Genomic DNA, 18496 nt, shown 5'->3' on the forward strand with positions numbered 1-18496 from the left:
CAGTCGCTTTTCTATTCCTTGGACACTTATTTCAATGTCAGCCATTTTTTCGTTGGTGCGAGGATTTAGAGAAGGAACTGCAGTGCGGTCTTCCTCTGTGAAACAGCTTTGGAAAAAGGTGTTTAGTATTTCAGCTTTACGCTTGTCATCCTCTGTTTCAATGCCATCATCATCCCAGAGTGTCTGGACAAGATAGGCCTACAATAAATTTTCAGCTAGATTGGATCATTGTCTCTGGTGTGAAGGTATTAAACAAACTCCTAGCTAGCATAAACCAAATAAATTAACAACCCCCACCAATTCAAAAGAAAATTAAGAATATCTTTGTACCCATTCTGTCTGATATTGATCTGAATATATACGTTCAGGGATTGAAAAGTTCTTTTAGGTACATGTAAAGCAGCAGTGTTCATTGTAAAGTTCTACGATGAGTAGTAATGCTCTGTAAGGTAGACTCAGTATTTACAAATATGGGTAACTATTTTCCTTGAAAAATAAAAAAGAAGCAAATAGCAACTCTGTAGTATAACAGAGGAAAAGGCAGATTTTTTAAAAAGTAGCTGCATTCTTTCTAATTTAGTTGACTATATTTCGATGCCATAAACATTACTAGCATTAAGCAGTACAGTTATGGTTCATGGTAACATAGTATACATATTAAGTTTATATTATTTGCTTGCTTTTATTAATATATACCTTCTCTTGTTCCTAATCGATGAAGGTTCTCCTTGACAGAATCTGTGATGAATGAAGCAATCGGTGAATACATGAATACCTGTACTCGTGCAGAGGTTTTAGTTAACCCTTCCCTTCCCTGTTCTCCTAGTGCAAACAATGGAAAGTCCAAGTTCGAACATCAACAATATTGTGAAAAGAATAGATTGCTAATTATCATAAAGATGACACATGGAGTTGCAGACAGGTGCAATGAAAAGACTATTACGCAGTGAGCTTTCAACCAAAACCTTCTCTAGAAAAGAAAGGAAAACAAACAAACAAAAACACACACACACGCACGCACGCACGCACGCACGCACATAGAGAGAGAGAGAGAGAGAGAGAGAGAGAGATTATCTCCGGCTGCCCTGGCCAGACTGCAGCTGCAGCATTGAACAAAAGTGGGGGAGGGAAGGGAGAGGGATAGCAGGATGTGGGTAAGGAGAGAAGAGCACTGTCTGGAAGAGCATACAGGAACTAGAAGGTGGAAGGACAAGGGTGCCAGGTGATGCTTTGGGAGGCTGTGGGAGAGGAGAATGGAAAAGGAGTGTAACAGAGAAGGGGAAAAGACGTTGATGTGGATGTTCACTTTCTTTTCTCTGATGGCTTTATCCTAACATGTTCGCATTAAAACCACCAATCATCAGCAATACTTCATTTCAACAGCTGCCATTCCTTCGACACCAAAAACTCCCTCCCAAACAGCCCGACCACCCAGGGGTGGCGCATCTGCAGTGTCAAGAATTCTCATGCCAAGTGTGCTTGAAGGCCTTCACAAGTAGCCACTATCCCCTAGACGTAGTGCGCAAACAGATTTCCCGTGCCATATTCCCCCATACTCCTAATTTTCCCACCACCCCCAGGAACCAGCTACAAAGGAGTGTGCCCCCCTTCATCATCCAATACCATCCGAGGGAACAATGGAACCACATCTTTCGTCAAGGATTTGATTATCTATTTTCATGACCTGAAATGAGAGGCATCCTACCAACGATCCTTCCCACCACTCCTAAAGTGGTGTTCTGTTGACCAGCCAACCTCCAAAACATCTTAATTCATTCCATGCCAATCCTAATCCCAACCCCCTGCCACAAGGGTCGTATCCCTGTGAAAGACCCAGGTGCAAGACCTGCCCAATCCACCCATCCAGCACTTCCTATCCTGGTCCTGTCACAGGCTTATTCTACCCCAACAGAGGCCGGGCCATCTGTGAAAGCAGCCATGCCATATACCATCGCTGCTGTGATTGTTGCACAGCTTTCTACTTTGGTATGACTGCGAACTGCCTGTTCATCAGACTGTATGGCCACCTCCAAAGGACCACCATGTGGCAAAACATGCAGCTGAACGTAACATACTTGATTTCAAGGGCTGCGTAACAGCCTGGGTCATCTGGATACTTCCCTCCACTACCATCTTTTCTGAACTGCACAGGTGAGAGTTATCCTTAAATATATTCTCCACTCTCGAAATTATCCCGGCCTCAACCTATGATAACTTACTGTCCCCACAAGTTTCACACCACAATTTCATTCCATCTGTCCTATCAACTCCCAATTCATGTCACCTGATGCTCTTTGTGTGGCACTCCCTATCAATACACCCACTGGCCTTCTTTCCTGCTCTGCTGTCTGCTCCTCTCCTTTTTTCCGCCCCCCCCCACCCCCCCCCTCCCCCGCACAGACTCTTGTCGCTGTGCCTGGCAACCTTCTCCTGCTGCCTTCTAGTCCATGGATACTCTGCCAGACACTGCGTTACTCTCCCCACTGACATAATCTACTATCTCTTGCCCTTCCCTGCCCCACTCTGGATACTGCTTTCGTCCAATGCGACAGTTGCAGTCTGTCCAGTGTGTCCATAGATAGCGATCATGTGTGTATGACATGTGCCTGCTTGTAAGAATGTGTATGTGTTTTCCTTTCTTTTCTGAAGAAGGCTTTGGTCCAAAGCTCACTGTTGTCAGTCTTTTTGATGTGTCTGTCTGCAAATAAATGAGCCGCCTTTTCGGTGAGTAGCAATCTATCCTTTTCATAATACTGTTGATTCTCGTAATTCAAGCAACACAGAGTGGTAATGTTAGAGAGATTGGAACATTTGCTGAAGTATTTAGGTAATTAAATTGTTGTGGTGTACAGCAGCCAGCCACAAATTGGTTTTAGATTGTGTTGTTCAAAAATTACCATTACTGGTTTCGAATTTATACAGTTTAGGTAATTAAATTGTTGTGGTGTACAGCAGCCAGCCGCAAATTGGTTTTAGATTGTGTTGTTCAAAAATTACCGTTACTGGTTTCGAATTTATACAATTCATCACCAAAGGACTTTCATACTTTCGTCAGAAAGATAGGATGCGTTGGTTTACAGGTGCTGATTTAGGGTAATCAATAATTTACAAACATATAATAAAAATTGTTGCACTACACACTTGTGTTAGAATGCAGCTTGTATAAAGGATGCAAATTGTATAAATTGGAACAAGTAACAGTACATTTTGAATAAAGTAACCTAAAAACAACTTATAGCTGGTTGCTGTACACTACCAACAATTTGTTTCATCTAACGGCCATGCTCTTCAGAATGTGATTAGATAATATGAATAAAGTTACTAATTATTGTTTGCTGTATATCATGTGCTGTCAAAAGGTGTTAATGTAGATACAATCCAAATCATACCACTTAAATCATGCCACGTATGCTTGGTATTGGCCATATTATACTTACGGAAAAATTGTAAGTTTGAATTGCTGTTTTTGGAAGGATTCTTTTATCTTTTATAAGTTTCTGCTAATCATATTTGATTTATATCCCTTTCAGACTGTATTAAGTGAACATACGTTGGTGTAATGTGGTATGTAAATAATGGCCACATTTCGTCTTTTTGTCTTCTGACAAAAATTCTACTTTATTACTGTTCACTTGGTTATTTGCTATCTGTGAAGATCGTTTTCATATCAGCATTTGCCAAACAGTCTTATTACGAAAATGTGTACTATGTTAGTTGTTAGTTGTGTGTTTTTCTGACAAACTGAAATTTTGTGCTTGAAGTAGGACATGAACTGAGAAAGAACTGACAAGTTGGAGCTACGAGTTTCAGCATGCTTTATAATATTTTCACATACTTCACAAGTGGTTATCAAAACTAATGTCAATTATCAAGTTTTGCTCCTGTGCCATATTTACTAAAGACATCCTACAAAAATCGTTTTCCTGTTTTCTGAGATACTCAGTCACCCATAAAAAGTAGACACTCATCAAACAAACTATGAAGCTGGAACAATTTGTTGCATCAGCCACAAAAGCAACAAACAATGAAGAAAAAGTGAAAGCTTTCATTTGCAGTAACTGATTTGTTACCTGAAATTTAGATGATCTATTTACAGAGTTAATGTAAAGAGTGCCATTGTTGAACATGTCACAATCCATTCATAAATGGAGTGTGAGGAATACGATGCCTCTATAGTGCCACATGGGATTTCTGTTTATTATGTGCATTCCATGATACGTAAAGTACCAAAAGCTGCCTGGACAATCAAAAACTAATTAGGTTTTTTATTTCTGATAATATATTCATCTCCTGCAAGCTTTTAAAGACATCTTATTCGAATTGCTATTCTGAAATTGAAAAGGAGTACAGTTGCATTACTGAATTTACTGCTGCTGAAGACTTACAGTTTCAGCAGCATAATTGAATATAACAAACTTTCACATTATAAATGCAGAGTTTTTTTTTTTTTTTTTTTGTCGTTTTGTAAGTGCCAGCAATTTTTTAACTTGCTAATTTGCACTATGTTAAACAATTTAGTACTGTTCCTGTCATCTTCTAGTAACTTTACAAAGTAATTTTTGATCGTCAACAGATCATTTTGAATCTCCTGCCATTCTTCTATATTTTAGCCTGTTTCCAAACATCATTATCTGCATTGGCATAGCTTTAACTAACTGTATTTGGTTTAGACACTCAATTCTGTGGAACTGGATCTGGATCTAAATCCCCATATTATCTGTGGAATATGTTTCCTTTTTGATCATACTTTGCGTGCGCGTGTGCGTGTGTGTGTGTGTGTGTGTGTGTGTGTGTGTGTGTGTGTTTGTGCACATTTGTAGGTGGTTGTTCATTGCAAGTTCTATAATTTTACTTAGTTATCTGTTTATATTTAATTTTGCATGTAGTCATTGAATTACGGCTTTTGCGAATGCTGTATTGTTGCACAGGTGTAATAGATATCATATTTGTGTAACAATGTTCAATGCATAACATATTTATGGATTTCCAGCATGCTGGATTAATTGCTGCAACAACTTGTGTTAACCAGCTCCATGTAGAAACAGCCAAAGTTGCAATATTCACTTCTTATTTAGTTGATGACTAGTTTTGGATGACATGAAGCCATTTTCAAATCACCCAGACAGACAAAATGGTATTTTCCCAAATAGTGTATGAACCATGTCAAGATTATACATATATGTATAATGAAGCCAAGTTTAACCATGAACATTGACATAACAAACATACATTTTTGCCTCTCTGGGTGATTTGGAAATTGGTTCAGGTAACCCGAAACTAGTCACCAATTAAATAAAAAGTGAATCTTGCAACTTTGGATGTTTCTATTTTGAACTACATAACATATTTAACTACAAAAGTTAACACGTAACAGATACTGCATAGAATTCTTTCAGTGAATACAGACAGTTAGTTACAAGAAAGGCTTTTTTTTAATTTTGTTTAAATGAATCCCCACTTAATTGATTCTGGCAATTTATTGTACCACATTGAGCCACTGACATTTGGACTGTGATCTGTTTGTTTTTTGTTGTGATTGTGTACCTCATAACATTTGAATTTGTCACCGTGATAGCTTACAAAAAAGAAGTGGGAAATTTATTTTTGGCAAGGGCCTCACAATAGGTTTCCATGTATCTGGCTAACAGCTCTCTTTTGTAGCACCGTATTCCGTTCAAGTACACATAAGTGCCACAGCCCCACAGCTCTATCTTTTCAACTTATAAATGAGAAAATTGTCCCATATAGTACACTGTTTTCAGCTTTTTATTATACAGAATTTTGAAAAATTGGCTAAGCGAATATAGTCTTCATTAACAGTATAAAAAATTTGACAGATTTTTTTTAGGCTTCTGCAGCATGAGTTGCCTGCTTTGAACTCCAGTAATTATGATTTTGTGGTGTTTACTTTCAGGCCTTGATTACTAAAATATTTAGTTACTTCATGTATCTTGTGTGTTGAAAAATACAGGGTAGGGCAAATAAAAGTGTATCTTCGATTTCAGCAGGCAATACATCTCTGATCTCAAGGAGAGGTTACTCTAACCTTTTTAAAAAAAAAGATAAAAAAAGAACCATGTGCATGCCATCACAAATACTCCACTAATATAGTGGCCGTAGTAGAGCATTGGGGACACTAAAAATAATACTTGCACGCAAGAGATCTTGCAGCTCCATTATCCATTGATCCACATGCATATGGCTGGCCAGGGCTGTTATGGTGCTGGTTTAAGTGCAACAGTGCTGCCACCATATGGGTTTGATGACTAAAATACTGCATAAGCAACTGACAAAGTTTATCAAAGGTAAGTTTCTCAGGTTTGGTATTGCTGGGTTAAAGCAACACTCTAGATAGGAATAATATTTTTTTAATGACCGTTTTTGACTTCATGTGGAAGTCATTTTTAAAAAATGAACTATGTAAGAACATGAATTGCAGAATTACAGAAAGTTGGATGAGTATAGCATCAGAGGAAAGTACAGTGAAGTGGTGATGTAGCATTTGCTCTTCCGGCTGCTGCTGGCAGCTCCTCAGATGCTCAAGCAATAGCACAGTTGTAAACTGCTGACTGATGGCTGCAGAGCCATGGGTCTTGGTGTGCAAATTTTGTGCCGAAATCGTATTATGTCAGCCCCAGGCAATGTGTAAACGCTTCTCAAAATCTGAGATATTGATATCATACGGAGTTAATGAAATAGATTATTTTAAACAAGGTATAAATATATAAATAGGTAAATAGTTAGAGATCATTAGACAAATAATCTTTTTTGTGTTAAAATTAGTAAGCCACCAGCAGCAGCCATATGGCTAAATGCTACAATGCTACTTCATTATACTTCGCTCCGACGCCTTACTCATCAAACCTTCTGTAACTTTGTTATTCTTGTTCTTACACTGCTCATTTTCTGAAGATGATTTCTACATGAAGTCAAAACCACTCAGTCAAGCCTATTGTCACTGGCAGGTAAACACTTGAGTCAGTGGCTCTGCTCATGCCATGCTTCACACTCACCCTCCTGAAAGCATTGCATGCCATTCTGCTGCGATACCTATGCCAGCACCTTTTCATCCCTCTAGATGTCCTCTGGTGCTGGTGGGGTTACTAAAATACTATCGGCAGTTTACAGGATTGGCCCATGCTATATGATGTGGCAATGCTGGTAAGGGATTGGTACTGCTCAGTAGTGCACAACCACCTAGACACCACATCCAAGTTGACAAAATTCTTTTCTGACAGGTATAAGAGTATTCTTAAGACATGTAACTCATAAAATGGCTGTATATTGTGTGTGTGTGTGTGTGGGGGGGGGGGGGGGGGAGGGGGGGGCACGTGGAGAGGGGGAGAGAGAGAGGGGGGGGGGGGGAGGAGACAGTGTGCATGTGAGACTGCACCTGTGCATGTCCATGCCATGAAACTGTTCAGATAAATTTTAATATTGAATTACCTATTCCCACAACACATGTTTTTGCCCAGTTAAACATCTGGTAAAAGATCTGAAAAAGTAATCTTTTTGCTTCTACTACTTCCTTATATTACTGAGTGGTATGTCCGAAAATACATGTACTCTGTGTGGCTACTCAATTCTCGTAAAATAATATGTGATTTATTTCAGGTACGAATGCCAATACACGATGTGACATGTTTCAAAATCTTATATAACAATGGGAGGTGAAGAGAACCACCAACATCAATATCGAGAACTGCTACAGACACTTAAATCGACAGCTGAAGGCCTGTTAATTAACCAAGTGTCAAATGTATGGAACATATACGGTGGCTTAAACAGATTGCATCATGTTATGGAAAGAATTTTCAAGCACGGCTGCCGTATATTTAATCAAGAGGTAATGTATTTATTTCTTACAAGGAGCCAGGCTTTAATAGACTTTTGCTTAGCGTTCTTAATGTTTTAAAGATAAACTTTCATTCAGGCCCTTTTTGAGAAAATCGTAAGTTTCTCTCTCTCTCTCTCTCTCTCTCTCTCTCTCTCTCTCTCTCTCTCTCACACACACACACACACACACACACACACACACACACACACGGTGCTCTGTAACATAGTTGGATCATCCTTAGCGCAGTATTCTATCAACTGAATCAGTTGAACATGTCACAATCTGGTGCAAAACTTTAATCTGGCAGTATGTTAAGAGATCCTCTTGGTACTTTAAGTCCCTTGTATTGTTAGGATGTCATTGTTTAGAGGCAGATTATGATTCTCGAGTTTGTGTTTCATTAAGTTCTACAATCTTCGATTATTATTGAAATTAGATATCCACAATTGTAGCCAAGAATCTGATTTTAAAATAAATTAGTGGTGATTTTCCAGTTTGAAATGATACATGGTGTACACACCATCAAAGTTAACTTTAAGGGATGTCTTACAGGGAAGATTGGTGAGTGACAAATACATAGACAAACAACCATATAAGAGAGCAATTTAACAGAAATGGTGTAATTTTTGTGGGCTCAGACTAGCAATAAATGTTTAGGTGAAGGTGGGCTACATCCAAACAGGTTAAATTTCGTTACATCAGCAATCTGTTCATTGATATTTGTAAGATTTTACTTAGTAAGGGAATTTAGCATACAGAGATGGGAGGAGGGGGTCAAAAATTAATGACAGACTTGAAAAGAAAAACACAAACTTTCAAATTAGATGCCTTTAAAAACATTTGAAAAAGTGAAAATGTGTTCCTAATGCACTTAGATGTAAATGGATTAAGTTCAAACTACCCAAGTGGCAGAAAACATAACTTATTTACATTCATATCTTTCTGTCAGAATGATTGCATGAATGTCAGCTTAGAAATGAAAATATCAAAATCTTATGTAACCGTATAAATTTAAATGTTGCCAGTAGCTTTCGTAGCAGTAATATAACATGATGAGAAGCCTGCTTATTTTTGTAAAGGTCAATGAATATCAAGCAAAGTAAGATTTCGATACTCTTAACAAAGAATGTAAATTTGAATGCTATGTGAATAGTAGGGTAAAATACTGTAATTTTATCTTTGTATAGAATTCCAGGTCTAAAGAACAAAACAATTGTTGTCAAAATTCCAAGAAAAGTCATAATAGCTGCTGATTTCAACATAGATTTAGCTTGTGAAGATTTTAATCAAGTAAACATACAGTCAGCAACATATGTAGGTAATAGTTTAATCATATGAATATAATAGAGGGAAACATTCCACGCGTCCCCCTAATATTTTAACCAATTATACAGGATGATTACAAATGATTTATTGGGTTTTGGATGAACGTATTTCACAAAGTATTACATACAAAATAGTGATTGGTACATTGTATGAAAAAGCACATTATCAAGTTTCTTGAACATCATTACGTATGTTCTATGTGCTCTCTTGTGTTACACGACACACATCTATGTGGCAGTCAAGCTCAGCCCATACATGTTAGAGCATATTGCTGTCAGTGTTAGCCAGCACACCAGGCATGCAATCCTGGAGTTCAGTCAAAATTGTCAGAAAAGGTTATATGTACACATTGTCTTTCATATACCTGCAAAGAAAAAATCACAAATTGTATGGTTGGGAAACCCCAGGGGCCACTTGGAGAGAGCCAAATCTTCGTAAGCACATTGCCTAGCACACGTGTTTGAAAGTTCCTTGTTCAGATGGCGATGCATTTCTCTATGCCAATGAGGTGGAGCTCCATCTTGTTGGAATATGAAGTGTGGGTTATCAGTCTTGTAAACAACCAGTCTTGTAATATGTGTCATGTGGACATTGTGATGATTATTTTACATAATGTTGCCTCATCATTGAACACAAGTTGGCAGGTAAATTCATCATCTTCCATTACTTCCTGGAAATGTTCACAAAACTGACAACTGGTGGTGCTGTTATTTGGCCATAAATGTTGCGACAGCCATATGCAATACGGTTTCTGATGTAATCACATTTGCAGAATATTCCACACAGTTGGCTGAGGAATGCTCAGTTCATGACTTGCACCACGTGTGGGTTTCTTTGGGGAACGAAGGAACACATCTTGGACACTCTTTGATGCTTCCTCTGCAGCAGTTGGGTGCTTGGAGCTTTTTCCTTTATGGAGGCAGCCTGTGTCCTTGAACTGTCAATACCATCACAGAATGCTTTGGTGGGTCGGTGGTTTTATGTTGTACTGTCTTCAGAATGCATGCTGTGTTGTTGTGATGGATTCTGTCTTCTCATATTGCAACAAACATAATGCTTTCTCTTGATTAGTTGTCATTTTGCAAACTGTTATCAACCTGCTGCCTGGTGAGTCAAAATGGAACTCGAAATGACATAAACAAAACTTTAAAGTATGCTCTTTCGATTTGTTATTAGTACAAATTTGCGGGCTTTATGTATTGGAAGCTATAAGATATCAAAACCCAATAAACATTTGTAATCACCATGTACTTGTAATGAGGCAAATAAGTTTTGTTTGGGTTTAGGATTTTGTTGCTTTTAGGTGGTTTGTACTATAGAACATCGTGTTTTAAGTTGTGACACTTTTTCTAAATTCTTGGAAAATTTCCTGCATGTTCTTAAGGAAACTTCTCCTGATAGTGAATGCTAAAAAAAAAGTAGCAAATGAAGTAAAGTGGATTACTAAAGGAATGAAAACATCTAGTGTAAGAAAGACAGCTGCACAGGTGACTAAAACACAACAAAAGTTTTGAAAATATAATATAATTAGATAGATAAAAAAATCTACTTACCAAGCGGTGACAGGAGAACACACACATGAAAGGTATTACAGTTTGTAGATTTTTGGAGCCAGAGGCTCCTTTTTCTGGCAGAAAGGCTGAAGGGGAAGAAAGAGTAGTGAAGGAAAAGGACTGTTGAAGTTGAAGAAGAGGAGCAGAGTTCGGAAAAGTCGGCCAGAATCCTGGATCAGTGGAGGCTTACTTGACGGGATGAGAAGGAAAGAAGTTTTGACTTTCTTACCCCTATAAAAAAATATTTTAAGAAAGTTGTAAAGGCAGCAAAAAAACTGAAAAGTAATAGATATTATAAGGGGGTTGTTTGTGATGCTGCCCCAGACGATTACACAAAATATTTGTCAGGATTTGTAAGCGGTGGGTCCATGAGGTACAGCAACATGCGAACACCAAGACGTAAGTTTAAACAGTTTTATTTAAAAAATGTTGATTACAAAACATGCGCGCTACGCGCACCCATCATCACTGTGTCTGACATCCAAATTACGGCCGTATTGAAAGGCTCCTTGGTGAACTAAGAAAACACATATTCACACCGAGGCCACGCTAGTTAATGCGGCACGCTGAGGATGGTAGCCAGTGGCTTACTTCCTGCGTTGCACTGCGGTTGGACGCACGTGTAGTGACCAAGCAAATTGACAACTTTCCAGATAGGTAGGCTGGCGAGCATGTGTTACATACCATACAGCTAAGTACAACCTGTAGACCCTTACATCACTCTCCCCAGAGAAAAAGAGCAACCATAGGTGGTTCAAAACATCCTCTGGGCATTATGAATCTGTTCCGCCATTTGTGGCATCAGAAGGCATTGCAACATGTATTTCATTTGCAGACATAGTAGCATGCGGTACAGAGGAGCATGCCTTCAGGGTGAGAATTTCATACATGACAAATGCTGTTGACAAAAGACAAATCAATAACAGCAATAAAAACACAATACTGACAGTCAAGTATGCATTAACATTACTGGATGAATTGAAAGACTTAATTCTATTTACTGCTTCAATGACGTTTAACTCATTATTGGAAGAAATCAAATTTTCATTGATGTCCTTGATTAAATTATTGTCTTCAGAAAAACTTGATAAGTAATGCTTTCCATGTGTTAATATGTATGAATCATAGTAATAAACAGATAACATTCTCGTTAATGGCAAATGTCCAGTTGCATGAAATGTAGTTGGCAATATACTAGGCATATCAAATGGGTCACATGATGAATCACAATGTGTGGCATTCAAGATTAATCAACTATTATTCAATTTGAGAGTAAAGGGTAGCTCAGGTGTATCATAATTTTTGCATGTAAATGTGACATCAAGGGTGGAGTTAAATGAGAAAATTATACCTTCAGAACATCGTTTAAGGAATGAATGATAAAGGTGCGGTAAAATTCTAAGGCAATCATCTCTTGGGGGATGTTTCATAAACAATTCTTTCTCACACCTGTACACTCTACTATCTAAGAATACTCCCGATTCAGGGCAAATTAACTTATGACTACGTTTACACATATGCATATCATTTTCATTTAGGGACACAAAATATCTTCGATCCTTGCTGATCAGTAGATAATCATTCAGTACGTACTTCACATAAATACCTGCCTGTCTCCATTTCACGGGGTAAGTATAAATCTCATACAGTTCAAAATTATGCTTTGATCTAGCATTGGGTATAGAAACAATAACAGTTAAATCACCTTCAGTCATTAAAGAGTGTGTGGTGGTTAATGTGTAGTAAGCACATAAATTGTAAGAGTTAAGAGGAATTGTAAGAGTTAACAGGGTAAATCATAGTATGTGTTGCAGCTAGCTTTCGTTCAATTGATAGTAGGATCTGTAAAAATTGTTCTGGATTTAGTAGTACACTGCTCAAACAATCATTTGAACGACTTTCTAGGGCTGCTCTTAAGTTAAGGGTATCAATTGTAGCATTTGATAAACTATCAGTAATCCTTAATAATAAGAGTGTTTATATCTAAGTGTGCACTCACAGAATTTTATCCTTGGAATAGTTCTTAAATATTAGCATTCGTTTCATTACAAATTACGTGGAAATGTGAGATAAATTACTTTACAATCTATTCAGTGAAAACTGTGTGGTTAGTAATGGTTCTTTGCATATTCTTTGATATGACAATTTCATTAGAGAGGTTAGTTGAATCTGTACTGGACTGTTGTTCAAGAGCTAATATTTTGTGTTTAACTTCCAGTAGATCTAGACTAGTTAAAGTACCAAATGCAGTATGAAGGATACTCCCTCCAAAATCAAACCAGTCACGTTTATGCCTAATTAAAGTTTTATGTGGCAAAAGCTTTAAAAAGCTCTTGTTCATAATTAGCAAATGTAGACTACCTGCATTTTGGCATGAACTAGTTATACCAAGATGTACCCCTTTCCAAAATTGTATCATTACCCTTAACAGAATGAATTGGATCAATTTGCTTCTTTACAGAATTGAACTGTTGCTGGATTTCACTCAGATTGTACTTGAGTACAAGTTTTGCATTACTTGTTGAAACTACCATATCTGACCGTGGTTCAAACAAAACACCTGTACTCTGTGGTACTGTTACTACAGCATTAGTAGAATATGCTATCATAGCAAACATCAGAATAAAAATGAACATGGTTAAGTAGTTCTAAATACTAGAGTTAACAATGAACATAAAATAAATTAGTTTCTTGTGATAACATGTGGAATAAAAGGTTTAGTTTCGCTTGTGCACTCATGCAATAGCTTCAATACTAAATTTTCACAACACATTCACATAAACACATGGCTGAAATAAACACACGCATTGCACTCTCACACCTACACATGTTTACGTAGATTGTAGGGATGTCTGGAACAGGATTGCTCGGAACATGGCAATGCCTTGGCCTCAAAGTCTGGACTGTGACCTCACGATTCTCACTTCCTGGGCTTGAGAATAGCATTTCTGCCTCTCGGTCGGTCCTTGTTGTCTTGCAGTACTACAGGAAATCTACCCAGAAATAGCTTCACACAATTGACATGAATGACAATCAAATGAAAGGGCAGTTGGAGCTTAAGAGTGACTGGCGACATCACCTCCAAGATTGGATATGATCCTTTCCAAAACTTCTTAAACTTTTTGACTTGACTCCTCTTTAACACCATATTGCTCAGATACACAAGATCTCCAACTCAATACTGTGGCACTGCTTGGTGGTCGTGTTGTCTTGCTTGTTGAAGAAAGGATTGATGATTTCACTGTTTCACTCTCCTCCATGCTTCCTTTAGCTTGCATGCTAGATCCCTTACGTGTTCATTGCTGATTCCGGCAGTTGATCATGCAAAGTCCAAGGGTGAATGCATTCTTCTTGTGTAGATGATCTCATATGGAGTTAGGCCAGTTGAGTTGTGCATTTTGGCATTGCAACAACTTACCAAGTACGGCAAACGGACATCCCAATTTTCATGTTCGCTGCTCACGTAATGGCTAACCATTTTAATAATTGTGCTGTGGACTCGCTCGACTCTTCCATTTCCTTCAGGGTGTGCTGGTGTAGTCCTTAACTGAGTTATTTGCATGAGCTTACAAGTCTGTTTAAGTAATTCATTCATAAAATTCATTTCTTGATCACTAATTATACTTAATGGTGATCCAAACTTAAAAATCCATTCTTTTACAATAACTTTAGCTGTAGTCTCAGCACTCTGATCAGGTATTGATATCATGAGAAGGTATCTAGAGAATAATCTATCATTGTCAATATGTATTTGTTTCCATCTTTAGTCTCGGGCAATGGTCCTACAACATTTAGTCCTGCTCGTTCAAATGGTTCTCTTGTCCCTGGCAGTTCTTGCAATGGTGCTCTACTTTTTCCTACATTATTCCATCTGTTACAGGAATCACATTGTGAAAAAAACTCGAAAACGTCAACTTTGCCGCTTGACCATCAAAACGTTTGCGCTATTTTAATGTTTGTTGCACTTCAGTTCATTGTTAACTTCGTCTCCTCATTGCAGTTTTGCGGTACTGTTACAAAACTCTGTGTTTATAAATGGAGCATTTGTTACCTCATCTGGAATCTGTATTACGTCACTTTTACTTATGCTCGACACTTCAGCAACTTTCATTCCTCGTGGCAAAACAAGATCCTCATTGCTCATATTCGTTTTTGTAACCGGGACTTTTGTGACATTCTGTCTCACCATTGTAGCGACACCTACTCTTCTAGCAAAATAACAATGCAATGTATCCAGTAACTCACTTTTCTCGGATTGCTCAGTTAATAACAAAGTTCCTTCCTTGCATTGGAGTGACTTAACTTCAATGTAAATTGTCTTTCCTGCTCCCTTGGAAATTTGCTGAGGCTGATCAGTTTGAACATTGACTCGAACGGTTTGAATTGATGCAGCCTTTGGGTGGTCCATTCCCACGTCATCAGTATAGCTGCTCCTTTGAGTATGATCAGAAGAACGATTTCCTAGGCTGTAGTTGCTACGGCCCAGTCTGATCTTTCTTTCTGCAACAAATATCTCTGTCTCGTTAGCGGACAAGAAATCAAATCCAAGTACACCATCATAATGCGTTTAGTTATTTGAAACCAGTTGCACCCTTTCCATGTATTTATCTTTATTTTCACCTTTGTCTTGGCCTTGGCCAAGAATTAATTCTACGTCAACTTCTCCATAGTTATGTAGCTTTCCTCCATTTAACCCTCGCACTTTTAATAGCGGCAGTTTCAATTTGTCCCGTTTATCTATGCCACACCACATTAATGAGGTCTGTGCTCCTTTGTCAATAAGTAGTTTGATGTTTCTCCCACAATATCACCTATCACGAAGTCATTTTCAGTCTGATTTTCACTGGAACTAACTCGAATCACTGTCTCTGGCAAGGGGCGGATAGAGTGGTGGCCCATACGTCCCTGTACACGTTTAAAGATCTGGCAGATTGTCTATTGTTCGTATTACCTTTCTTCTTGTTGCGACAGTCTCTCAATACATGAACCTGTATCCCGCAGTGATAGCAGATTCGATTCTCTTTACAATCCTTATGCTTGTGACCCAGCTTATTGCATCTGTAGCATTGTACTGTTGTGTTCTTGTTTCTGCATATCATTCGGTTGTCGTAGTGCTTCAACGAAACCAACAAAGAAAACTTGACAGTCTCATTTCAAATAAGTACCCCATTCATACAATTATAGTCAGTGGTGACTTCAATCTACCCTCGATATGCTGGAAAAATTATACGTTTAAAGCTGGCGGCAGGCATAAAACATCATCCGAAATTGTACTGAATGCTTTCTCAGAAAATTATTTTGAACAATTAGTTCATGAGCCCACTCGAAGTGCAAATGGTTGCAAAAGCATACTTGACCTTTGAGTAACAAATAATCTGGGACAAATAGTGAGTATTGTGACAAACACAGGGATTAGCAACCACAAGTCAGTTGCTGCTAGGCTGAATACACCTACAGCCATCAAAAAGAAACGCAATGTATATCTGTTTGAAAAAGCTGATAAAAATGCTCTTAATGCTTTTTTAAGAGACAGTCTTCACTCCTTCTGATCTGATCGTGTAAGTGTAGAAAAGATGTGGAATGTTTTCAAAGAGATAGTATCAACAGCAATTGAGAGATATATACTAAATTAATAAGTGATGGTACTGATCCCCCATGGTACACAAAATGGGTCAGATCATTGGTGCAGAAGCAACGAAAAAAGCATGCCAAATTTAAAAGAACGCAAAGTCCCCAAGATTGGCAAAGTTTTACAAAAGTTCAGAATATAGCGCTTACTTCAATGCGAGATGCTTTCAATAATTTCCACAATGAAATTCGGTCTCAAAATCTGGCAGAAATCCCAAAGAGATTCTAGTCATGCATAAAGCACAACAGTGGCAAGCACAATCAATACCTTCACTACACGATAACAACGGTGAAGTCACTGATGACAGTGCCACTAAAGCAGAGTTATTAAACACGGTTTTCCAAAACTCCTTCACCAAAGAAGACGAAGTAAACATTCCTGAATTCCAATCAAGAACAACTGCCAAGATGAAAAACATAGAAGTAGATATCCTCGGTGTAACAAAGCAGCTTAAAATAACTTAATAAAGGCAAGGCCTCTGGTCCAGATTGTATACCTGTCAGGTTTCTCTCAGAGTATGGTGATAAAATAGCTCCACATTTAGCGATTATATACAACTACTTGCTCACAGAAAGATCCATACCCAAAGACTGGAAAACTGCTCAAGTCACACCAATACCCAAAAAGGGAAGTAGGAGTAATCTGCTGAATTACAGGCCTATACCACTAACGTCAATTTGCAGTAGGGTTTTGGAACATGTACTGTATTCGAACGTTACGAAGTACCTCGAAGAAAACAATTTATTGACACATAGTCAGCACGGATTCAGAAAATATTGTTTTTATGAAACACAAATAGCTCCTTATACTCATGAAGTAATAAGTGCTATCGACAGGGGATGTCAAATTGATTCCATATTTTTAGATTTCCGGAAGGCTTTCGATACAGTTCCTCACAAGCATCTTCTAACCAAACAGCGTGCCTACGGAGTATTGCCTCAGTTGTGTGACTGGATTCGTGATTTCCTGTCAGAAAGGTCACAGTTCATAGTAATAGATGGAAAGTCATATAGTAAAACATAAGTAATATCCGGCATTCCCCAAGGAAGTGTTATAAGCCCTCTACTGTTCCTGATCTATATTAACGACATAGGAGACAATCTGAGTAGCCGTCTTAGATTGTTTGCAGATGATGTTGTTATTTACCATCTTGTAAAGTCATCAGATGATCAAAACAACTTGCAAAATGATTTATGTAAGATATCTGTATGGTGCGAAAAGTGGCAATTGACCCTGAACAAAGAAAAGTGTTAAGTTATTCACATGAGTACTAAAAGAAATCAGCTACATTTCGATTACGCGATAAGTCACACAAATCTGAGGGCTGTAAATCCAGCTAAATACTTAGGGATTACAATTACAAATAACCTAAATTGGAACGATCACATAGATAATATTGTGGGAAGAGAAAACCAAAGACTGCGATTCATTGGCAGAACACTTAGAAGGTGCAACAGGTCTACCAAAGAGACTGCTTACACTATGCCTGTCCACCCTATTCTGGAGTATTGCTGTGCGGTGTGGGATCCGCATCAGGTGTGACTGATAGATGACATCGAAAAAGTACAAAGAAGGGCAGCTCGTTTTGTATTATCGCAAAATAGGGGAGATAGTGTCACAGACATGATACCTGAATTGGAGTGGCAATCATTAAAACAAAGGCTTTTTTGTTGCGATGGGATCTTCTCATGAAATTTCAATCACCAGTTTTCTCCTCCAATTGCGAAAACATTCTGTTGGCACCCACCTGCATAGGGAGAAATGATCATCACGATAAAATAAGAGAAATCAGGGCTTGCACAGAAAAATTTAAGTGCTCGTTTTTCCCGTGTGCCGTTCGAGAGCAGAACAGTTGAGAGACAGCTTGAAGGTGGTTCATTGAACCCTCTGCCAAGCACTTTATTGTGAATAGCAGCTTAATCACGTATATGTAGATGTAGATGTGATTCTACTGCTTCCTGAAACGTTTTACATTGTACCAATAGACCAGCTTTGCTTACTTACTCTGCGTGCTACCCATGAATGAATGTGTCCATGGCCCTCTGGTCAGCTTCGAACAACTGAATGTGATTTTCTTTTTCATCTTCTACTAACTCGTACATTTGAGCGCTGATGTTTCAAATCCTGTCAGTAAACTGCTCCATAGATTCG

General features: G+C 38.2%; 1 protein-coding gene across 2 annotated transcripts in view; it reads left to right on the top strand.

The window, feature by feature from the left end:
* LOC126162495 (run domain Beclin-1-interacting and cysteine-rich domain-containing protein) overlaps nucleotides 1–18496 on the top strand; it is a 234971-nt gene that overhangs the window by 7509 nt on the left and 208966 nt on the right. For both annotated transcript variants that reach the window (XM_049919039.1, XM_049919040.1), the window contains exon 2: nucleotides 7615–7846. In XM_049919039.1, the coding sequence (XP_049774996.1) occupies nucleotides 7664–7846 (183 nt within the window). In that variant the 5' untranslated portion in view covers nucleotides 7615–7663. The remainder of the gene's footprint in view (nucleotides 1–7614; nucleotides 7847–18496) is intronic.

This window comes from Schistocerca cancellata, chromosome 2 (assembly GCF_023864275.1).
Source record: "Schistocerca cancellata isolate TAMUIC-IGC-003103 chromosome 2, iqSchCanc2.1, whole genome shotgun sequence".
In the NCBI taxonomy this organism is placed as follows: domain Eukaryota; kingdom Metazoa; phylum Arthropoda; class Insecta; order Orthoptera; family Acrididae; genus Schistocerca; species Schistocerca cancellata.